The sequence below is a fragment of the Cebus imitator genome, unplaced genomic scaffold, assembly GCF_001604975.1.
Source record: "Cebus imitator isolate Cc_AM_T3 unplaced genomic scaffold, Cebus_imitator-1.0 Scaffold283, whole genome shotgun sequence".
In the NCBI taxonomy this organism is placed as follows: Eukaryota; Metazoa; Chordata; class Mammalia; order Primates; family Cebidae; genus Cebus; species Cebus imitator.
In genome coordinates, this window is record NW_016107598.1 from 1,376,735 (window position 1) to 1,395,365 (window position 18,631).

At 34.3% G+C, this 18,631-nt stretch overlaps 1 protein-coding gene across 9 annotated transcripts in view; it reads right to left on the reverse strand.

The window, feature by feature from the left end:
* The window catches only part of SLC4A4 (solute carrier family 4 member 4), a 496,548-nt gene that overhangs the window by 10,511 nt on the left and 467,406 nt on the right, over positions 1–18,631 (reverse strand). For all 9 annotated transcript variants that reach the window (XM_017501628.2, XM_017501630.2, XM_017501627.2 and 6 more), the window contains 4 exons: positions 18,079–18,151; positions 10,665–10,733; positions 7,893–8,066; positions 5,569–5,730 (listed from right to left, as the gene is read on the reverse strand). In XM_017501628.2, the coding sequence (XP_017357117.1) occupies positions 5,569–5,730; positions 7,893–8,066; positions 10,665–10,733; positions 18,079–18,151 (478 nt within the window). The remainder of the gene's footprint in view (positions 1–5,568; positions 5,731–7,892; positions 8,067–10,664; positions 10,734–18,078; positions 18,152–18,631) is intronic.

Below are 18,631 nucleotides of genomic sequence, written 5' to 3' on the forward strand. Positions count from 1 at the left end.
AAAAAAAAAAAAAGCAGGAAATATCTAAAATTGATTCCCTAACATCACAATGAAAAGAAACAGAATTAAAAGAACTAGAGAAGCAAAAGCAAGTAAATTCAAAAGCTGGCAAAAGACATGAAATAACTAAGATCAGAACAGAACTAAAGGAGATAGAGACATGAAAACCCCTTCAAAAAAATCAATGAACCCAGGAGCTGGCGTTTTGAAAAAATTAACAAAATGTATGGACCACTAACTAGCCAGAGGAATAAAGAAGAAAAGAGAGAAGAATCAAATAGACACAATTAAAAAATGATAAAGGGGATATCACCATTGACCCCACAGTAATACAAACCACCAGCAAAGAATACTATAAACACCTCTATGCAAATAAACTAGAAAATCTAGAAGAATTGGATAAATTCCTGGACACATACACCCTCCCAAGACTAAACCAGGGAGAAGTCAAATCCCTGAATAGACCAATAACAAGTTCTGAAATGGAGGCAGTAGTTAATAGCCTACCAACCAAAAAAAGCCCAGGACCAGACGGATTCACAGAGGAATTCTACCAGAGGTGCAAACACAAGCTAGCACGATTTCTTCTAAAACTATTCCAATAAACAGAAAAAGAGGGAATCTTCTCTAAGTCATTTTATGAGGCCAGCATCATCCTGATACCAATACTTGGCAGAGACACACAAAAAAAGAAAATATCAGGCCAATATCCCTGATGAACATCAATGTGAAAATTCTCAATAAAATACTGGCAACAGAATCCAGCAACACATCAAAAAGCTCATCCACATGATCAAGTCAGCTTCATCCCTGGGATGCAAGGCTGGTTCATCACATGCAAATCAATAAATGTAATCCACCATATAAACAGAAACAATTACAAAAAAAACCTCACATGATTATCTCAACAGACACAGAAAAGGCATTCGATAAAATTCAACACCCCTTCATGCTAAAAACTCTCAATAAACCTGATATTGATGGAACATATCTGAAAATAATAAGAGCTATTTATGACAAACCCACAGCCAATATCATACTGAATGGGCAGAAGCTGGAAGCATTCCCTTTGAAAACTGGCACAAGACAAGGATGCCCTCACTCACCAGTCCTATTCAACATAGTATTGAAAGTTCTGGCCAGAGCAGTCAGGCAAGAGAAGAGGTAAAGGGTATTTAAATAGGAAGAGTGGAAGTCAAATTGTCTCTGTTTGCAGATGACATGACTGTATACTTAGAAAGCCCCATTATCTCAGCCCAAAATCTTCTTATGCTGATAAGAGCTTCAGCAAAGTCTCAAGATACAAAATCAAAGTGCAAAAATCACAAACATTCCTATACACCAGTAATGGACAAACAGAGAGCCAAATCATGAGTGAACTCCCATTCACAATTTTTACAAAGAGAATAAAATACCAAGGAATACAACTTCCAAGGGATGTGAAGGACCTCTTCAAGAAGAACTACAAACTACTGCTCAAGGAAATAAGAGAGGACACAAACAAATGGAAAAATATTCCACACCCATAGATGGGAAGAATCAATATCAAAATGGCCATACTGCCCAAAGTAATTTATAGATTCAATGCTATCCCCATCAAGCCACCATTGATTTTCTTCACAGAATTAGAAAAAGACTATTTTAAATTTCATATGGAACCAAAAAAAAGCCCATATAACCAAGACAATCATAAGCATAAAGAACAAAGCTGGAAGCATCACGCTACCTGACTTCAAACCATACTACTAGGTTACAGTAACCAAAACAACATGCTACTGGTCCCAAAAGAGACATATAGACCAACAGAACAGAACAGAGACCTCAGGAATAATGCTACACATCTATAACCATCTGAACTTTGACAAATCTGATGAAAACAAGCAATGGGAAAGGATTCCCTATTTAATAAATGGCGTTGGGAAAACTGACTAGCCATATGCAGAAAAATGAAACTGGATGCCTTCCTTACACTTTATACAAAAATTAACTCAATACAGATTAAAGATTTAAACATAAGACCTAAAACCATAAACAACCTAGAAGAAAACCTAGGCAATACCATTCAGGACATAGGCACAGGCAAAGACTTCATGACTAAAACACCAAAAGCAAAGGCAACAAAAGCCAAAATTGACAAATGAGATCTAATTAAACTTAAGAGCTTTTGCACAGCAAAAGAAACTATCATCAGAGTGAACAGGCAACCTACAGAATGGGAAAAAGTTTCTGCAGTCTATTCATCCAAGGTCTAATATCCAAAATCTACAAGGAACTTAAACATATTTACAAGAAAAAAACAACCCCATCAAAGAGTGGGCAAAGGATATGAGCAGACACTTCTCAAATGAAGACATTTATGTGGCCAACAAACATATGAAAAAAAGCTCATGATCACTGGTCATTATAGAAATACAAATCAAAACTACAGTGAGATACCATCTCATGCCAGTTAGAATGGTGATCATTAAAAAGTCTGGAAACAACAGATGCTGGAGCAGATGTGAGAAAATAGGAACACTTTTACACTGTTGCTGGGAGTGTAAATTAGTTCAACCATTGTGGAAAACAGTGTGGCAATTCCTCAAGGACCTAGAAATAGAAATTCCATTTGACTCAGCAACCCCATTACAGGATATATGCCCAAAGGATTATAAATTGTTCTATTATAAAGACACATGTACATGTATGTTTACTGCAGCACTATTCACAATAGCAAAGACTTGGAACCAACTCAAATGCCCATCAATGATAGACTGGATCAATAGCAAAGACTTGGAACCAATCCAAATGCCCATAAATGATAGACTGGATAAAGAAAATGTGGCACATATATACCATGAAATACTATGCAGCCATAAAAAGGATGAGTTTATGTCCTTTGCTGGGACATGAATGAAGCTGGAAACTATTATTCTCAGCAAACTAACATAGGAACAGGAAACTAAACACTGCATGTTCCTACTCATAGGTGTGAGTTGAACAATGAGAACACATCAACACAGGGAGGGGACCATCACTCACTGGGGCCTGTTGGGAGCTACAGGAGGGATAGCATCAGGAGAAATACCTAATGTAGATGACAGGTTGATGGGTGCAGCAAACCACCATAAGTGTATTTCTATGTAACAACCCTGCACTTTCTGCACATGTATCCCAGAACTTAAAGTATAATAATAATAATAATAAAAGATGCCACATGCACTTACCTTTATGAGAATGTCAAAAACAGTAAGACGTTATAGTATTTCAAATATTTTCCCAAATAATAGCAATTATACATGGATAGGTTGCAGCCCACCCTTAATTACAGCCTACCAAGCAGATTAAAAAATGACTGTGAGGGGCTCAAAATGTTGGCAAGCCATAATTTTCACTATATGTGCTCATAAATATTACATTATAGCTGTTACTCGCATGTCCCCTTGTGACTTCCTGTATCCATAGATCCCAAACCATTTGACTAAGAGGCAAACTTAGGAGGACCACGTTCCAAATGTAGACCCCTCACTAATTAGCTCAACCCACAGAACACACTGCACAGATGTACTCTAAATTGCCTGGCTGAATTCAGTGCCTAGGAATAAATGTATATGTTTGTTTGTTTTGGTAGGGGTAGGAGGAAAAGAAAGAGGAAAAAAATCAAGTATGACACTTTGGCTTCAAGAAATCTGTTGGAAACACAGAGTTGAAAATGGTAAACATTCATATAAAAAAACACTGTTTAAGTGGAATAGGATTTGTTGGAAATCATATCTAAGAATTGGAAGAACAAGGAGTTCATTTGATCCAACTTTTGTCACTCGAGAACAGTATATTTAAAACATTCTCCAAAGTTGGTATTTTACTATTTTTTCTTAAAAATCATTAGAGGGGTATTCCATAATCTCCCTCTTTGTACATTCATACATTCATAATGTATAATGAACTTTAAATTTGAGGTCCATGTACATAAGTTGACATACTTATTTTGGACAAAATACTGCTTTAATTATTTTAATATTTTAGGCAACCTTTTTTTTTTTTTTTGGTCTTGAGTGGTCCAGAAATTCATTTCAAATTTTAATTTGTATTAAATGTGTAAATGCATCATTCTTCTATTACATCTTAATCTCTGCTGCAGTTAAAACGCATTCTTTTTCTGTCATCATTGGAAACAAAATCTATATACCTGTTCTCATTGCAGATGGATGATGACAGTCATAAAGCTCTCTTCACCTCTTTTTCTCTTTAGCTAAATGTGCCTCATGCATTAAGTCTTTTGCTTATTGAATCAATTTATGTGAAATCCAATTACGTCTCTTGCCTTCTTTCACTGTACTATTTCCAAGTTCTACAAAAAGAATACAGTCAGACAGCCTGATCAGTTGGAACTAACCAGAGAGGCCTGGATTCGAGTTGTAGCTTTGCCACTATGGCTGTGCACAATTAGACAAATGACTTAAATATATATATCAAAGCATCACCTTACATATATACAATTTTATGTCAATCATACCTCATTAAAGCTTTAAAAAATTTTAAAAATATTTAACATTTCTCAGTCTAAATTTCCTCATCTGTAAAATGGGAGCAAAAAATAAATACTGTGATAGCAAGCTATTAAGACAATTAAGGATAAGGTATGCAATGATCAAAGTCATCAAGTACTAAGTAGAAACTAAAAATTAACAATATTCCTACTTTAGAATGGGTAATGATGCACAAAAAAAATCATTTGTGAGACTGTACTGTGTAAAATCCAGAACAGATTTTCAAATGGAAAACATTATTTTGGCAATCTTTTCAAAAGGCTACTGTAATAAGGGGTTATTACATGTGTTAAAGAAAATAAATCCCAGCTTTTCTTCTAGCATGGATTACAGATCCCTAGTGGAGAATTGGTATTCTGTGAGCTGGTCACCTAAAGAAAAAACTGGGCAATAATTTTATTTCTCAACTTAATCCCCTAATTGCAGGAGGACCCTCTGGACCATGACACTAACCACTATAATTACGTAAAAAGACCCCAAACTCCAATTCACTTTTCTTTTTACTGAAGAGCTACAGAAAAATAATGCTAAATCATATTAGCATAAATATAGTACTAATATTAATAAAACAGCATAGAACTTTGGTGGAGAGCCTACTCAGATTCATAGCTCACACAAAGTGAGATCACTGACATCTATCCACATTAGGCTTAATATTACATAAAATTGAGTTATTATCTCAAATATAAGCCCTGGATTATTAATAGAAACCAAATACATTTTATAGTATTACTAAGCAAACTTCCTTTATATCTATGAGATCAGAGTTCTTAAATGTGGTGAGTTTTAAATTTTTTAGAAGTCATTATTAGTCATTATGTCATTATTAGTGTATTAATGGTTACAGAAAGACTTCAGAAAATATAAAAAACCAAAGAGAGAATATAAAGGGCAAAGGGAGGTGAAATGAGTAACATGCCACACATCCAGATAAACATTCTTAGAACTTGCCCTCCATTTCACATCAGGTATAAAAAGCGATAATTTTCACATTTGTTTCTTTAACTAGCTTTCCTTTGGAATTTGGAAAGTTCCTTACATCGTCATTGTCACTGTCCAGACTTCCCTTCTTCTTTTTCTTTTTCTTCTCATCCTCCTTCTTTTTCTTGTCCTTTTCTGGAATGACATCATCGAGGAAGCTGAGGTCATGCTGGGAGAAGAGGTAGTCCATGCCTTTTCTGACAGCTACAAGTGCCAAGATCTAGAAGGGCGAATATTAAAAGTATGAAAGAAACCGTGTTAGATGAAGTTGCAGTGAGCACAGATAACATCCCATCAAATTCCACAGAAACCTACTATGTGTAAGGCTAGAGTATGACAAACCTGATCTTGACTATATGAACTTATACCAAGTGAACTCTAATAATTTTCTACATGGGGAATGTTGTTTTATAAAAGTCTTAGTTGAAACTCACTTTGTTTTGTTCACTGAAATGCATGATCACATTCAATTAGAATTTTATTATGAAAGGATTGTTTTTCAAAACCATTTCCTTCTATGTGAGATTTTAAATAAAAGTTAAAAGTCAAAAAATAGCTGGCATATGATTAAGTATTAAAAATTAAAACATTATAAAAGTTTTTAGCTATCAAGAAAATCTGTACAACACATAGAACACTAAGACATCTTCAAAGTATTCACAATAAGGTAGTATTTGAATATTCAAAGGGTACTTCAATCACCACCGTTAACTAAACAGTTAACATATGCCAGACACTTTATTCAATCTTAGGCAATATTATCTCATTTATTCTTAACAAACTTCAAAAGTAGGTATTATTATTTCCATTATACAGTTGAGGAAATTGAAGGTTAGAGACATTAAGTATGTTATCCATGATCCTTAAAGTCTGTGAGGGAGATGAATGCAGATCACAATAATACAAAGGGTCCCACTTGTCTGCTTCCAAAACAAACATTCTTGACCTGTGGATTTTTGGTTCTATGAATTGCTCTTGAAGAATGAATTCTGAGGGTACATTAAAGATATCTTTATTCCACAATAAATTTAATATGCATCAAGTTATAGGCATCCTGACTTGCTTCAAATTAAGCAGTTGTCTTTATCAGCATCATGCTCTCTATGACAGTTTCCTCATTACCTAGAGAAATAAATAACATCTAACCTAACTTTTATTACAGAATTACACTGTGACCAAATAACAGTTCTGAAAAGATAAAAACACTTTAGAAAAGTAAAGCATTTAAAAATCATTTAGCATAGGCAAAAAGTGATTTATTGGATATAATTCAAATGTATCCTGCTCTAGCTTCAATTTTCCTGGCTTCGGCAAAATTTGTAGGCAGGTAGATAAGACTAGTAGGTAAATTCTAGTTGCTTCTTACATTCAGTGTGTTTTTCAGTAAATATAGTTTTCTATTTTTATTTTTTTAAAAAAAGGAAAGAAAGACATAAGGGAGCATTTAAAAAATCCAAGCTAACAAATATCACAAGTATTTAATATCCATTTTTTTCTTGCATCCTTGGGAGAAGAAAAAATTCAAACAACAAATACAAAAAATAAAATAATAATCCTGGCTAAGAGTAAGAGGATTTTTATAAAAATAAAATGCGGTAAGTATATGAAAACTCTGTTTTCAAAACTGCAGGGGAGATAAAACAGACTCAAGGCTCCCTTTGTGTCTTGTTTTAAGTGTACATATATGCATTTTCTTGCAAAAAATACAGATTTATGGTAAATTATAAAATTCTGTAATGAAGCCAAATACATAACTCCTTTTCCTCTTATTTCACTTGTGACTGAGGGTTAAATGTTAGTTGCTTTGCCTTGTTTCTCATCATATTATGACAAGGACAGAGTGTCCCCACCTTATCTTTAAACTTAGCATTATGCAAACCACAAGAAATTTAAAAACTGAACTTCTCGCCGTATTTCTTCTAATGTATTGGATGCGTTCTCACAAGTTGCCAAGCACTTTATTGCTTGAAATGTCCTACACTCTTACTTAGATTAATTGTATTGTACAACAACATTTAAAAAGTAATTAACATGCACTGGTGTCTACTGTGTGTCAGGCATTGTGCTACATGCTTGATATTCAATTTTGATGATCAGAAAAACAACAATGCAACCCCTGTTTTACTGATGAGTTAATAATAGTTCAAAGAAGTTTACTGATTAGTATCGGCCAGGGCCAGTATTGGAACTCGAGCCTGATTCTAAGGTCCATCCTAAACAACCATAGACATGGGAAATGTAAATTACAACTGATCAAGTCATGAGGTCAAAGCTGGACTTATTTGAAACCACACATAAAAGAGATGTGTGTCTTCCATATAACAATAACCAACATGATATCCATATGATCTCATAGGTAGATTCAATCAAATAAATCCCTACCATTACTGGAAAAATGATAGCAGCCACAGTTGACTTGAGGATCCAAAGCAGGGCCAGACACAACACCTGCAGGAAAGTGAACAGGTGGACTCTGCGCAGGGGAACATGACGCAGGTAGATAAAGTCAGGCTGATGCTTCAGTGGCATCAGGAGCAGCTTCAGACGATCCATGAACTGGGGAGGAAAGAGGAAAGGAGTCCAACTGCATTACTTCAAGAGCTGATGCACGAATCATTTCCAGTATATCCAACTAATCACTACTGATTTATATTCTATAATTTAGGCAAGCAGTGTCCTTTTCAGAGGACAAAGGAATGGTCGAGGAATGCAGAAATTTAGTCAAGCACAAGTCTTCAAATTTTTGTTATTATATTGCAGGAATGTTATGCAGAGGTATAAGAAAAAGTGTCCACTAAAGAATAAAGTCACAAACAAAAACATAAATTCTAGAAGCTCATCTCCTGGTTTCTATTTTTACTCTCTGAGTCTTGGGAAAGAGGATCTTTTGCATATTATCGTAATAATATGCTGAAGGGAGATGTCTAACTCATGAATCCTACTCTGCCTCAGTTGCCTTATCTGAAAAAATAGAAGATGATACTATGCATCATATATTAATACATTTCAGGAATGTTTTAGGGATATAAAGGAAGTATCCAACCTAAAAATGGGAATACATTATGTTTTCATAAATTCCATATTTTTTGAGTGACATAACTTGACTAATACACTCAGCAGTATATCACCATTTCTTTTCAGAGAAAAGCCATATGAATACTACAGTGAGTTTCAGGTTTGACATCTGAATCTAAGAGAGGCTATCATATGGTCATGTATAAACAGGTATCGAAATAACTACTAAGCATCTATGTGCCAGGTACTGTGCCTCAAAGAATAACTGCCAAATTGACATTGCCAATGACAAATGGGAAGATATTCAACAACGTATCACAGGATCTTTCAGTGAAAGATGCTCAGTAAATAGCTATTGAATTGTATAATCATGGAATATGAATTCTGAAATAATCCCTATTTTCTTTCTGGAAGGAAAGAAGTGTAAAAGTAAACTAGACTATCACAGTCTTCTCTAGTGATTTCCTACTTAAAAGGTTTTCTTTTTCCCTCTAGAACTAGTTTTGACTGGTGGGGACCTTCTCTTTCTAAAGTTTTGGTTTCAAAATTTCTTGCTAAGTCAGGTCTCACCAAAAATGTCTAAACAAGGGAGAATCGAGAAAGAAAGAAAAAGAGAAAAGCTATTAGGGGAGAAAAGCTTTGCAGAATTTAAGATATCTACTAGCTGTCCCTGGTTGTTTTTCCCCAGCATTATTATGTGGTTTTTTCTTTTCTTTCTTTTTTTTTTTTTAAATAAAGATGGGATTTCACTATGTTGGTCAGGCTAGTCTTGAACTCCCAACCTCAGGTAATCTGCCCGCCTTGGCCTCCAAAGTGCTTGGATTACAGGCGTGAGCCACCATGTCCAGCCTCTTCTTTTTTATTAAACAAATATGTACTGAGTTTCAACCAATAAAGCCCTTAAAATACATAGAATTAAATTTATGATCTAGACCAGGTCATTAGGGGCAAACAAAAATAAGAGCTATTTGTCCAGGAACCATTTTAGTTTCATATTTTTCCATTTTGGGAAATAAGGAATATTTACAATGGCAGGTAAAAATAAAATAATTTTACAAATTTATACTTCCCAAAAGTCTCATGGGCAATAAACTCACATTCATCTAGTCCAGTCTATGAAGAACCACCTTGTATTTTGTAACAAATATCCATATGATGATGAACTCTACTTAGCAGACCTAAACAGAGAAAAGTAAAGAGCCTTTTCTCTTTTTAGTGATCTGGCCACTTGCCCAGTTCTATCTGACTTTAAAACCAAATTAATCTGAATTCAATAAGCAAAATCGAGGACTATTTTGAAGGAGTTCAAATAAAGTCTTATGATGTTCACAGGACATACAGTCTTTTCCCATTAAAATATTACTAAGTGCTAAATAAGGCTACAGTTAACAAGGTGCCAGAAAACAGCATAAGTACTTCCAGTTTCCTGGTGCCAAATAAATTAAAACCCAATTAAAAGACAAAGTCACTTACGAAGTTTTCCCTAATGATTCTTTTTTTGAAGAGACAGAGTCTTACTACATTGTTGAGGCTGGACTCAAAGTTTCAAGTGATCCTTTCACCTCAGCCTCCCAAGTAGTTGAAACTAAAAGTGTGCACCACTGTGCCCAGCTGATAATGATTTTTTCCCAAAGTTATGAATAGCTGAAGTTTTCAACAAAAGGAATACATAAACCACATTGACTTTATTCTTTTACTGGTAAAAAAAACTTGATTATTGCTAAAGCCATGTGAAAAGCAAATCAAGAACAGCCTGTTCTTCGTATAGAGTTAAAGCAAATGAATAAATACCATCTTGAAGAACACACAGAAAGAGTTAGATATCCTTCCTGAGACAGCAAAACAGAGATAAATATGGGTAAGGAGGAGGAAAAGAAAGATTATAGCCTCTCACTTTCTTGATCAAATGACTTTTAATAGCTTATTTAAAGAATGGGTATGTATGGTAACTTTTGTTAATACTGGCTAACTTGTCAATTAAACCAGAAATGAAAAGCAGCTGAATGATGAAGTACAAAATAAATGTATTTTTAAAATTTAGCAGTTAATGATTAGCACTTTTCTTCAAAGATCTGTTACTGGACTAGTCTTACTATTAGAAAAACACTACTGTGCTTTTATTACCATGGAAAAACTTACCTGCACACCATTAAGGGATGCTACTCCCATATATAGGAACACACCATAGAGTACAGGCATGGGTATAAACTAGAAAGAAAAAAATGGATAAAAGTTAAAAACAATAATAAAAAAGAGGAATGAGGAGGAATCATTTAAATAAAGGCTAAATCTTACACTAAAATACAGGCTATCGTAACACAGTGGCCTCTAACTAGTATGCTTTACTAATCAATTGATGAACTTCTGAACTCTTTGTACTAGCAATAAATCAAGGGTTAAAAGGACTTTAAATTTTCATTGGATGCTTGTTTTTTGAGTGAGTATGCACCTAAATAACAACTTTTTTTAATTAATGAAGGAAAAGCTCTGTTTTCCTTTACCCTGAAATGCAAACCAGATACTTGTGTGAACTGTGAGGTAGACAGAAATAGAGGTATTAATAGATGGCTGCCTCACTCTTGAGACCAAGTTCCTTTCAATACAGTCTGTTGATTTTTAGCCTTAATAATTTTTGCCAAATTATTTATCATCTCGATGTATATATATCTCTTCAATAAAATAAACATCAAAAGACTGTCCTCTCTCTTCTTGGGAATATTATGAGACCTTACTAAAGAGAACACTGCTTGAAAGGAGCATCTGGAAGCAATTAATTACATACATGGATTAATACACATCTTTAAAACTGAATTAATACCTTTCATGCATTAACTCGCCAAAATAATATTAATACAAAGTGTTTTAACAAGGAGAAGTGATGTTTGTAAACTGTATCTATTGCTAGACCTTCGAAATTCCCCTAGGACTAAGAAAACTAAGCAAATAAAAAAGATTCTGTTTCTGGGAAGACTTCCGTTTGAAAAACAAAAGGTTCTCAACTTTACAATTTAAAAAGAAGTTCAAGTAATTTCAGGATTTTTCGAAGCTAAAATGCTGAAACCACAAATCAATTAAGGCAAATCTTACCAAATCCACATAAAGGAGGCTACTGTAACCAGAAAACATAGTATGGCTTTAGAGTAATTTTTAAAATACTGCATGTATTAAGTGAAGCACAATTTCTATCAGCCTCTCCTTGTGATTGTCGAAAGTAGTTATGCATATGAGACTCTTTGGCCACTATTAGAAAATGAGTAAATTCTAAAATGTGTAACAAATATTTCCAATTGTTATTAGTTAGCCATGGGGATGCTTAAATTTATATGAAATATACTTATTTACATATATAAAACATAAAATGCTTCTTCAAAAACAGACAACATTTTTAATGTAGCTAATTTTGATTTTGATGTCAGAAAAAAAAAAAAATGATGGGGATAGGAGGGATGAAGTTACAGCTGGGGAAGCTGTAATACCCAACAGTCACCACAAAGAGGTGAACACATCACACTCAAGCCTCTTTTCTTCTGACACGTGCCTTAATTTCCTTTGCAATGTGCATATTTCTATTCCTTGTGATTCTTGTGTATAAATGTAAAAAAAAAAAAAAAAAAAAAAAAGTAAGGAAAGGATCATTTAATAGCTTTGATTCATTTTTTATACATCTTCCACTTTTCTTTCTTGTCATTTCATTTTTAATTTGGTAAGCAGTGGGGGTGGGGTGGCTGGAAGGAAAGAAAAGAAGGGAACAGAGAAGTATAGTTTAATCATGGAAAACTAGTTAGAATTCCTGCAGTAGTTACTTTTTCATCTGAGTAAAGCATTGTTCTAGTTTGAAAGAAAGCCAGCACAAAAGGGACCATCCCTGGCCTCATCCTCACCCCTCAGCTAGGCTTAGCTACAGGTTTTTTCTAACATGGTTCTGATGTCAAAGTGAAGGACAGTTGTGCCTTGGTGTTTAGGTCCATTCTCTGTGAATTTATGATTATGATATCACCAAATCTACAACAAAATAAAATCAGAAGGTAACAGTAACAGAATGGCATGGGGGGGGGTGGGTAGAAAAATAGCTTTAGATATGAAAATGTTTTTTAAACAGTTATTCTTTGTTGGAAAGGAAATAATACATATAAAGAAGGCTACTAAGTTGACTTTGGCCAACTTCAGTGTGATGCAAATATATCCTTTGAAATTTGCCATTTTCCTTAAAATAGTGCAACCTCTCAATAAAAATCTTTCAATATGGAAATCTTAGTGAAATTTAATAGAATTATTGGATTAAAGTATATTTTTTATTGGATTTAGTTCATGAGTTACATGAGGTCAACCCTTAAAAATTCATCACAAAATAATCATTTCTTGCACCAGAAATTTCTCAAAGGAGGAAAGAGAAGATGTGCTTTAAGAAGATGGAACGCCATCATCTTAAGTTAAACCAATATAATATACCTAATAATAGTAAGTAGATAATTTTACAAAGCAATACAGGAGTAATTAAAACATAAAAACACAAAGTATACCAAGTTTACAGGCATATCAAGAATTGTCAAATGATAAAATTATGTAAAGGAAATTTTATAGATAACCAATCATACCCAAAAAGCACAAAACTATAATCATAAATAAGATTACCATACGTGAAATCAAGTATTGATCCTACAACAAGATGGAATAATTGAGATAAAATCAAAATAGAAGTTCACATATTCAGACCATGTCACTAAATTTGGATAAAATCAAAATAGGAGTTCACATAATCAGAGACCATGTCACCAAATTTTTCAAATTCTGGTGAATTCAGTTCTACTCTTTTTCACTTATGCCTCCCTTTGATGTGCTAATAGTATTTTAATATTCCCAGAAGAGTAAATGAGAAAAGGGTAAATTTAATGTCCAGCCCAGAATTCAGTACAGCAGTGAGACCTCCTAGCAGAATAATGGTCATCATATGTGTGTGTGTGTGTGTGTGTGTGTGTGTGTGTGTGTGCGCGCGCGCCGCGCGTGTGCACATGTGCATGTAAAACCCAGAACGAGATCCTGATTAAGAGCATGGGCACAAAAGTCAGACAGACCTGGTTTCAAATTCTGGCCCTACCAGTTCTGTAACATTGAGAAAATTATTAACTTATCCTCAGTATTGTCATTTAAAAGAGGCTATGATAAAGACTATATCACATAAAATATCTAATCCAGGGCCTGGTTCTGAATAGATAATAAGTGACAAATGGGGTACTAATGTCATAATTATCATGAGGAGAATCTGACTGGCAAGTTGAGAAGCCGGCAATTGTTTAGCAGAACTCTCTTTGGTCCTCAGTGGTCAGGGTGGAAAATGGCAGTGGTACAGACCAGAAGAATGGCTGCAAAGGTCAGACTCAAAGCCCTGGTCTGACTTAAGTTCTACAATATTGCCCTTTCAGCAATAACAACTATATTTAGAAACATGCTATTCAAATAATATCCTAATTCCCTTAAATCTTGAAAATCTTAGCTGGTAAGGAAGCAGAAGCTGACTTGCAATCTGCTTCCTAGTCATTGAAGAAACTGGAATGAGGTATGATGAGGAGTTTGTAAAAATGCTGTATTTATCTGCACATGAGAGGATTCAAAATTAAAGAAACTGAAGAAGATCACCTCATGGAAAATGAAAGTGAATTAATTCTTTGAGGGCAAGTACTATGTTTTGTTTTAAATGGTTATAAACCATGAAGGTTATGAGATTGGCTTTCATGTCAGTTGCCTGAATTCACGTTTTGACTCTATTATTTAGGAACTTTGTGACCTGGTAAGTTATTAATAATTTTTCTTATCTGTAAAAGAGACAATTTTTTGTAGGTGTCATTCATTGAGGGACTAAATTTTAAAAATCTGTGCTAACCCCTTAATCAAATGCCAAGCTCAATAAATGGTAGCTGCTCCTATCACCATCACCATCTCTGTCATTACACTCTATTTCTCTAGCACTGAATAAAGTGGCATAGTGTAGAAGCTCAAATATTTTCAAATGCAAATTAAATGGTGTCCTGATTTTAGAACACAAAAAAAATCTTAAAGATAAATTTGACTACTCCTAATTAACTTGAATTAAACTATTTCAAGCAAAGGCAACAAAAGTAGCAGTGAACTTCACTTGATTTTTACTTCTTCACACTTGCTAGAAAAAATGGGGAAAGTAAAGCTCAAGGAAGTGACGTTCATCTTTTTGATGACCTTTAGCGTCCTCTATTTTCCCCACACGGAATACTCACTTACCAGGCAATATTTCTGCTGCAGAAGCCCAGAACTAAACTGTTTAGCCAGCTAGGGATGCCAGTTATTCTTGTTCAGTACTGAATCGGTGGTTAGATTCAGTGCTTTGAGGCATGTATGACTGTTGCTGGCTAGGGTCAAGGGGTATCCTCACAAATTTAAAACTGTAATTCCTTACATTCTTCTACATAAAAGACAGATCTCAGCAAAGAGATCAAAATAAAAGCTAAAAACTTCATATTTAAAGTAAGCTTGCATAAACATACAGGGGAAACATTACCTACACTGCTTAATGCATGAAAGAAAATTACTTGGATCACCCAAGACCATTAAACTTGTAAGGGATGTAAGGAGTTGGCAGAAATGGTGTTGAACCATTTCATTTTAAAAAGTAAAAGTAACACATTTCTCTTTTCCCATTTATTTGATCTGCTCTTTCAAAGACAGACTCTTAAGTAAAATGATTCTCTGAAGTTGTCCTCTGGTTCTTTAAAAAAACAGAGTCACAAAGGAGAGGAAAAAAGGTTCCCTACTAAAACATGACCCCTGACACCACTTTCTATGTGAATTCTAAGGTTAATTGTTAATCTTGACTCTTACTTAGTCATAACTTAGGTTTTGGTTAAACTGTACCCTCAATATCTGCTTCTTCCTGTATTGACTTTTCAGAGATAACAAAGGATTTGTGAAAAATGCACATAACTTACCAAACTTCAATGGTACATGATCTGAAAGTAGCTGCCTTTATCAGGAAATGTGATTCCTGAAGTTAGGAATAGCACAACTTAATGAAGTAAGGAATCACAACTGCGAATGCTTGACTATTATATTCTTGTTGTTTTCAAATATGGGTTTTGTACAGTATGCTATAAACTATATTGACGAAACAATTTCATTTCCCACATTTTGGGCAAAACCTTGCTTAACAAAAATGTTTGCTGGACTGCATTTTTCATTGATTCTTACAATGGCTGTTTGGGTTAACTCAAAAATTGCCAGGTGGAAATAGCCACAATCATGGACACTAGCAGCTGAATAAAGGTGAGCCCAGGTATGGATTAATTAAGGAAAGTCAAAGGAAAAGAAAACTCATGCTCACTGATCTCTTACAGCTCTCTGCCTTCTTTCCCTGCATTCTAATCTGTTTCTGTAAATACTAAGGTACTTTGCCTATCAGGGTGAAAAGAATCACTGTAAAGAACAAAAGAACTTTCAGCTTTAACTCCTCTGCAGCCATATTTGGGTGCAGGGTGGGAAAACAGGAAGAGGCGTTGTTGAAAATGTAAGTCTTGCATCTCTCCTAAAAATAGTAATTATACAGTATCTGTTCTCTATGTCCCCTTGGAATCATCCATGATTACTCAACTGTCAGATTCTCTAGGAATAAAGCCAATTTGCTATAACATATACACACAAAAGGAACTTTTAAACACATCTGTCTTTTTTGAATTAGGATTTTATACTGTATTAATGAAAAGAAATTATATAAACATAAAAGAAAAATGGGGGAGGTGATGAGTAAGTTAAAACTGATGAAAAGATTTCTGCCCATTTATCCCTCACTAGTGACTGAGCACAGAGCTCATAAAAGAAACTCTGCAGCTGCTCGAAGTGAGCCCACCTTCAAGGAACCCTCAGGGAAAATTCATTTCTAGAAGAGCCTCTCACAACATGGGCTCATAATTGTCTGCTATGAACTCTCTAAAAATGATCTCAGTAAATGAGGTTCCATTGCCTAAAAGGTAACGCTGTCATTAGGCTTTCCACCAGCTGATGTGCTGGTACCTATAGGATAATGGAGGAACATGAAGTATTTGGCAGCAGTTTTGATGCTGCGAAAGTCACCACCCCTTCACACCTATCCCATAACTTGCTTTGCACTGGCAAAGGTAACAATAGGTTTCCCTCTGTCCCTGCAGAACATAAGCTCCAAACTCTTTTAAGGCCCTCTGTACATAATCAGAAGCAACTTCTCTGAGGTTATTTTTAATCTTAATGTCTCACGTGTAAGATGAGATATTTCCTCATGAATCCAGTCAGAAATTAATTAAACTAGTTAATTGACATTGCAGAAACCAAGGGAAAAAGATGAATAATTACATGTTTTAACTGTTTAACAAATGTTTTCTGCATAATGTATACATCAGTCTAAATACTCTGAAGGCAGTCTTAGTCTTATTTATAGGTCAAAGATACAACAGTTCTACTCTCCTCAACTTCATCATTGGCAACTGACATAAAATTTGCTAATTTTAGAGATACAGAGGGTTTTTGCTTTTCACTATTTCCACTTCTACATTGTTTGAATTCTTCAGAAGATTACTTATGTAATTAAATGAACATTTTAAAAGCCTTTAAAATTAAAATCGTTTAAAAATAAAAATTTTAACAGAATATTTGGAAGGATATCATTAACAGTGGTTGTTTATAGCTATTAAGTCCATGGGTAACTTTCATGCTTTGTACTGTCGTACAAAGCATAACATACAAATTATCAATAATTTGCAAGCATGTTTATAGGATTGAAAAAAAGAATAAAATGTTTGTAAAAGAAAATTGAAAGCTTCATGAAGAGGTATACACTAGCTTTCTTTAGTTTTCTTCCTACTTCTTAATAGGTTTCACATGTAGTTTCCATGTATCTCTCTAGGCAGATATCCACCCATCAATGAAACCCATATATTGACTCCTAATTTTCTAAACAACCTACATCATATAATTTTTCTTCCTCAAACGTTCATTTCTAAAGCTTTCTAATTATAGGTCAGTAATTTTACTCTAATTTACCTTTGTGAATTACGGGGCAATCTGAGTCAAAGAAAATAGAAACAAAGCAATAATTAAGAATAGCAGAAAAATTTCAAAATAGATATCCTGCATCACTCATATTACCTAGGAGTCTAATGGGGGAAGAGGAATGAGATTTGGATACAAGCAATGGAAGGTGATAGAAGAAAGAATGTATAGGAGACAAGGAGAATAGAAATATGTATGTGGAAGAGGGGAGACCAGTCTGATTAAATTGCATGAAACTGCTGTTTTCACAGATCAGAAAGTTTGGATATTGTTAACTTAATATGGTTCAATCAAATAACTGCAAAACTAAGGATAAGGGAAGGGATAAAAGAGTGAGAAGGAAATCAAGACAAGTTATTTAAGGCCCTCTCTCTACTTGACCCCTGCTTCAGTGTGTTATAGAACTGATGAGAATCTTGCAAATATCTGACAAAGAATTCCACTCTTCACATGTCCAATTATATGTCAGTGATCTGAGAAGGAAGAGGTGAATGTTTCACATATTTACCTTCAAGATGGGAGCCATAAAGACTGACAGACCAGTCAGAATAAACACAAGGGTTCCAGTGACTCTTTGTTCCCTGAAACCAAATCAGAAGATTACCAATCTACCTCTTGTCTTCATAAACATGCTCTTGTCTTTTCACCTTCAAAAACAAAAAACAAAAAACAAAACAAAACAAAAAAACTACACATTGACAAAATCAATGTTTGGGTAAAACAACAAAGGTGCTGATATTATGTAATTAATACCTCAAGGATAGTATATAAACTCAATGTAACTACAAAAAAATCTCTTAAAGTGATTTCAATATGTGATTTGAATTCATGAAGAAAGAAGTACTCCTGCTAAATCTTTTGCTCCTTTTAGAATCAAAGAAAAATCACTTGCTCTTGGTCTATCAATTATAGGCTCTTTGAAGACCTGATTTTTTAAAGCAAATTATCCTCTTGTGTAATTACCCTTACACCTTCTTTCATAGGAGACAGATATTACATTGTCCCATATTCTAATTAACAAACAGCTCAAGGAAATTTCATTAGCACAATAAATCACATCA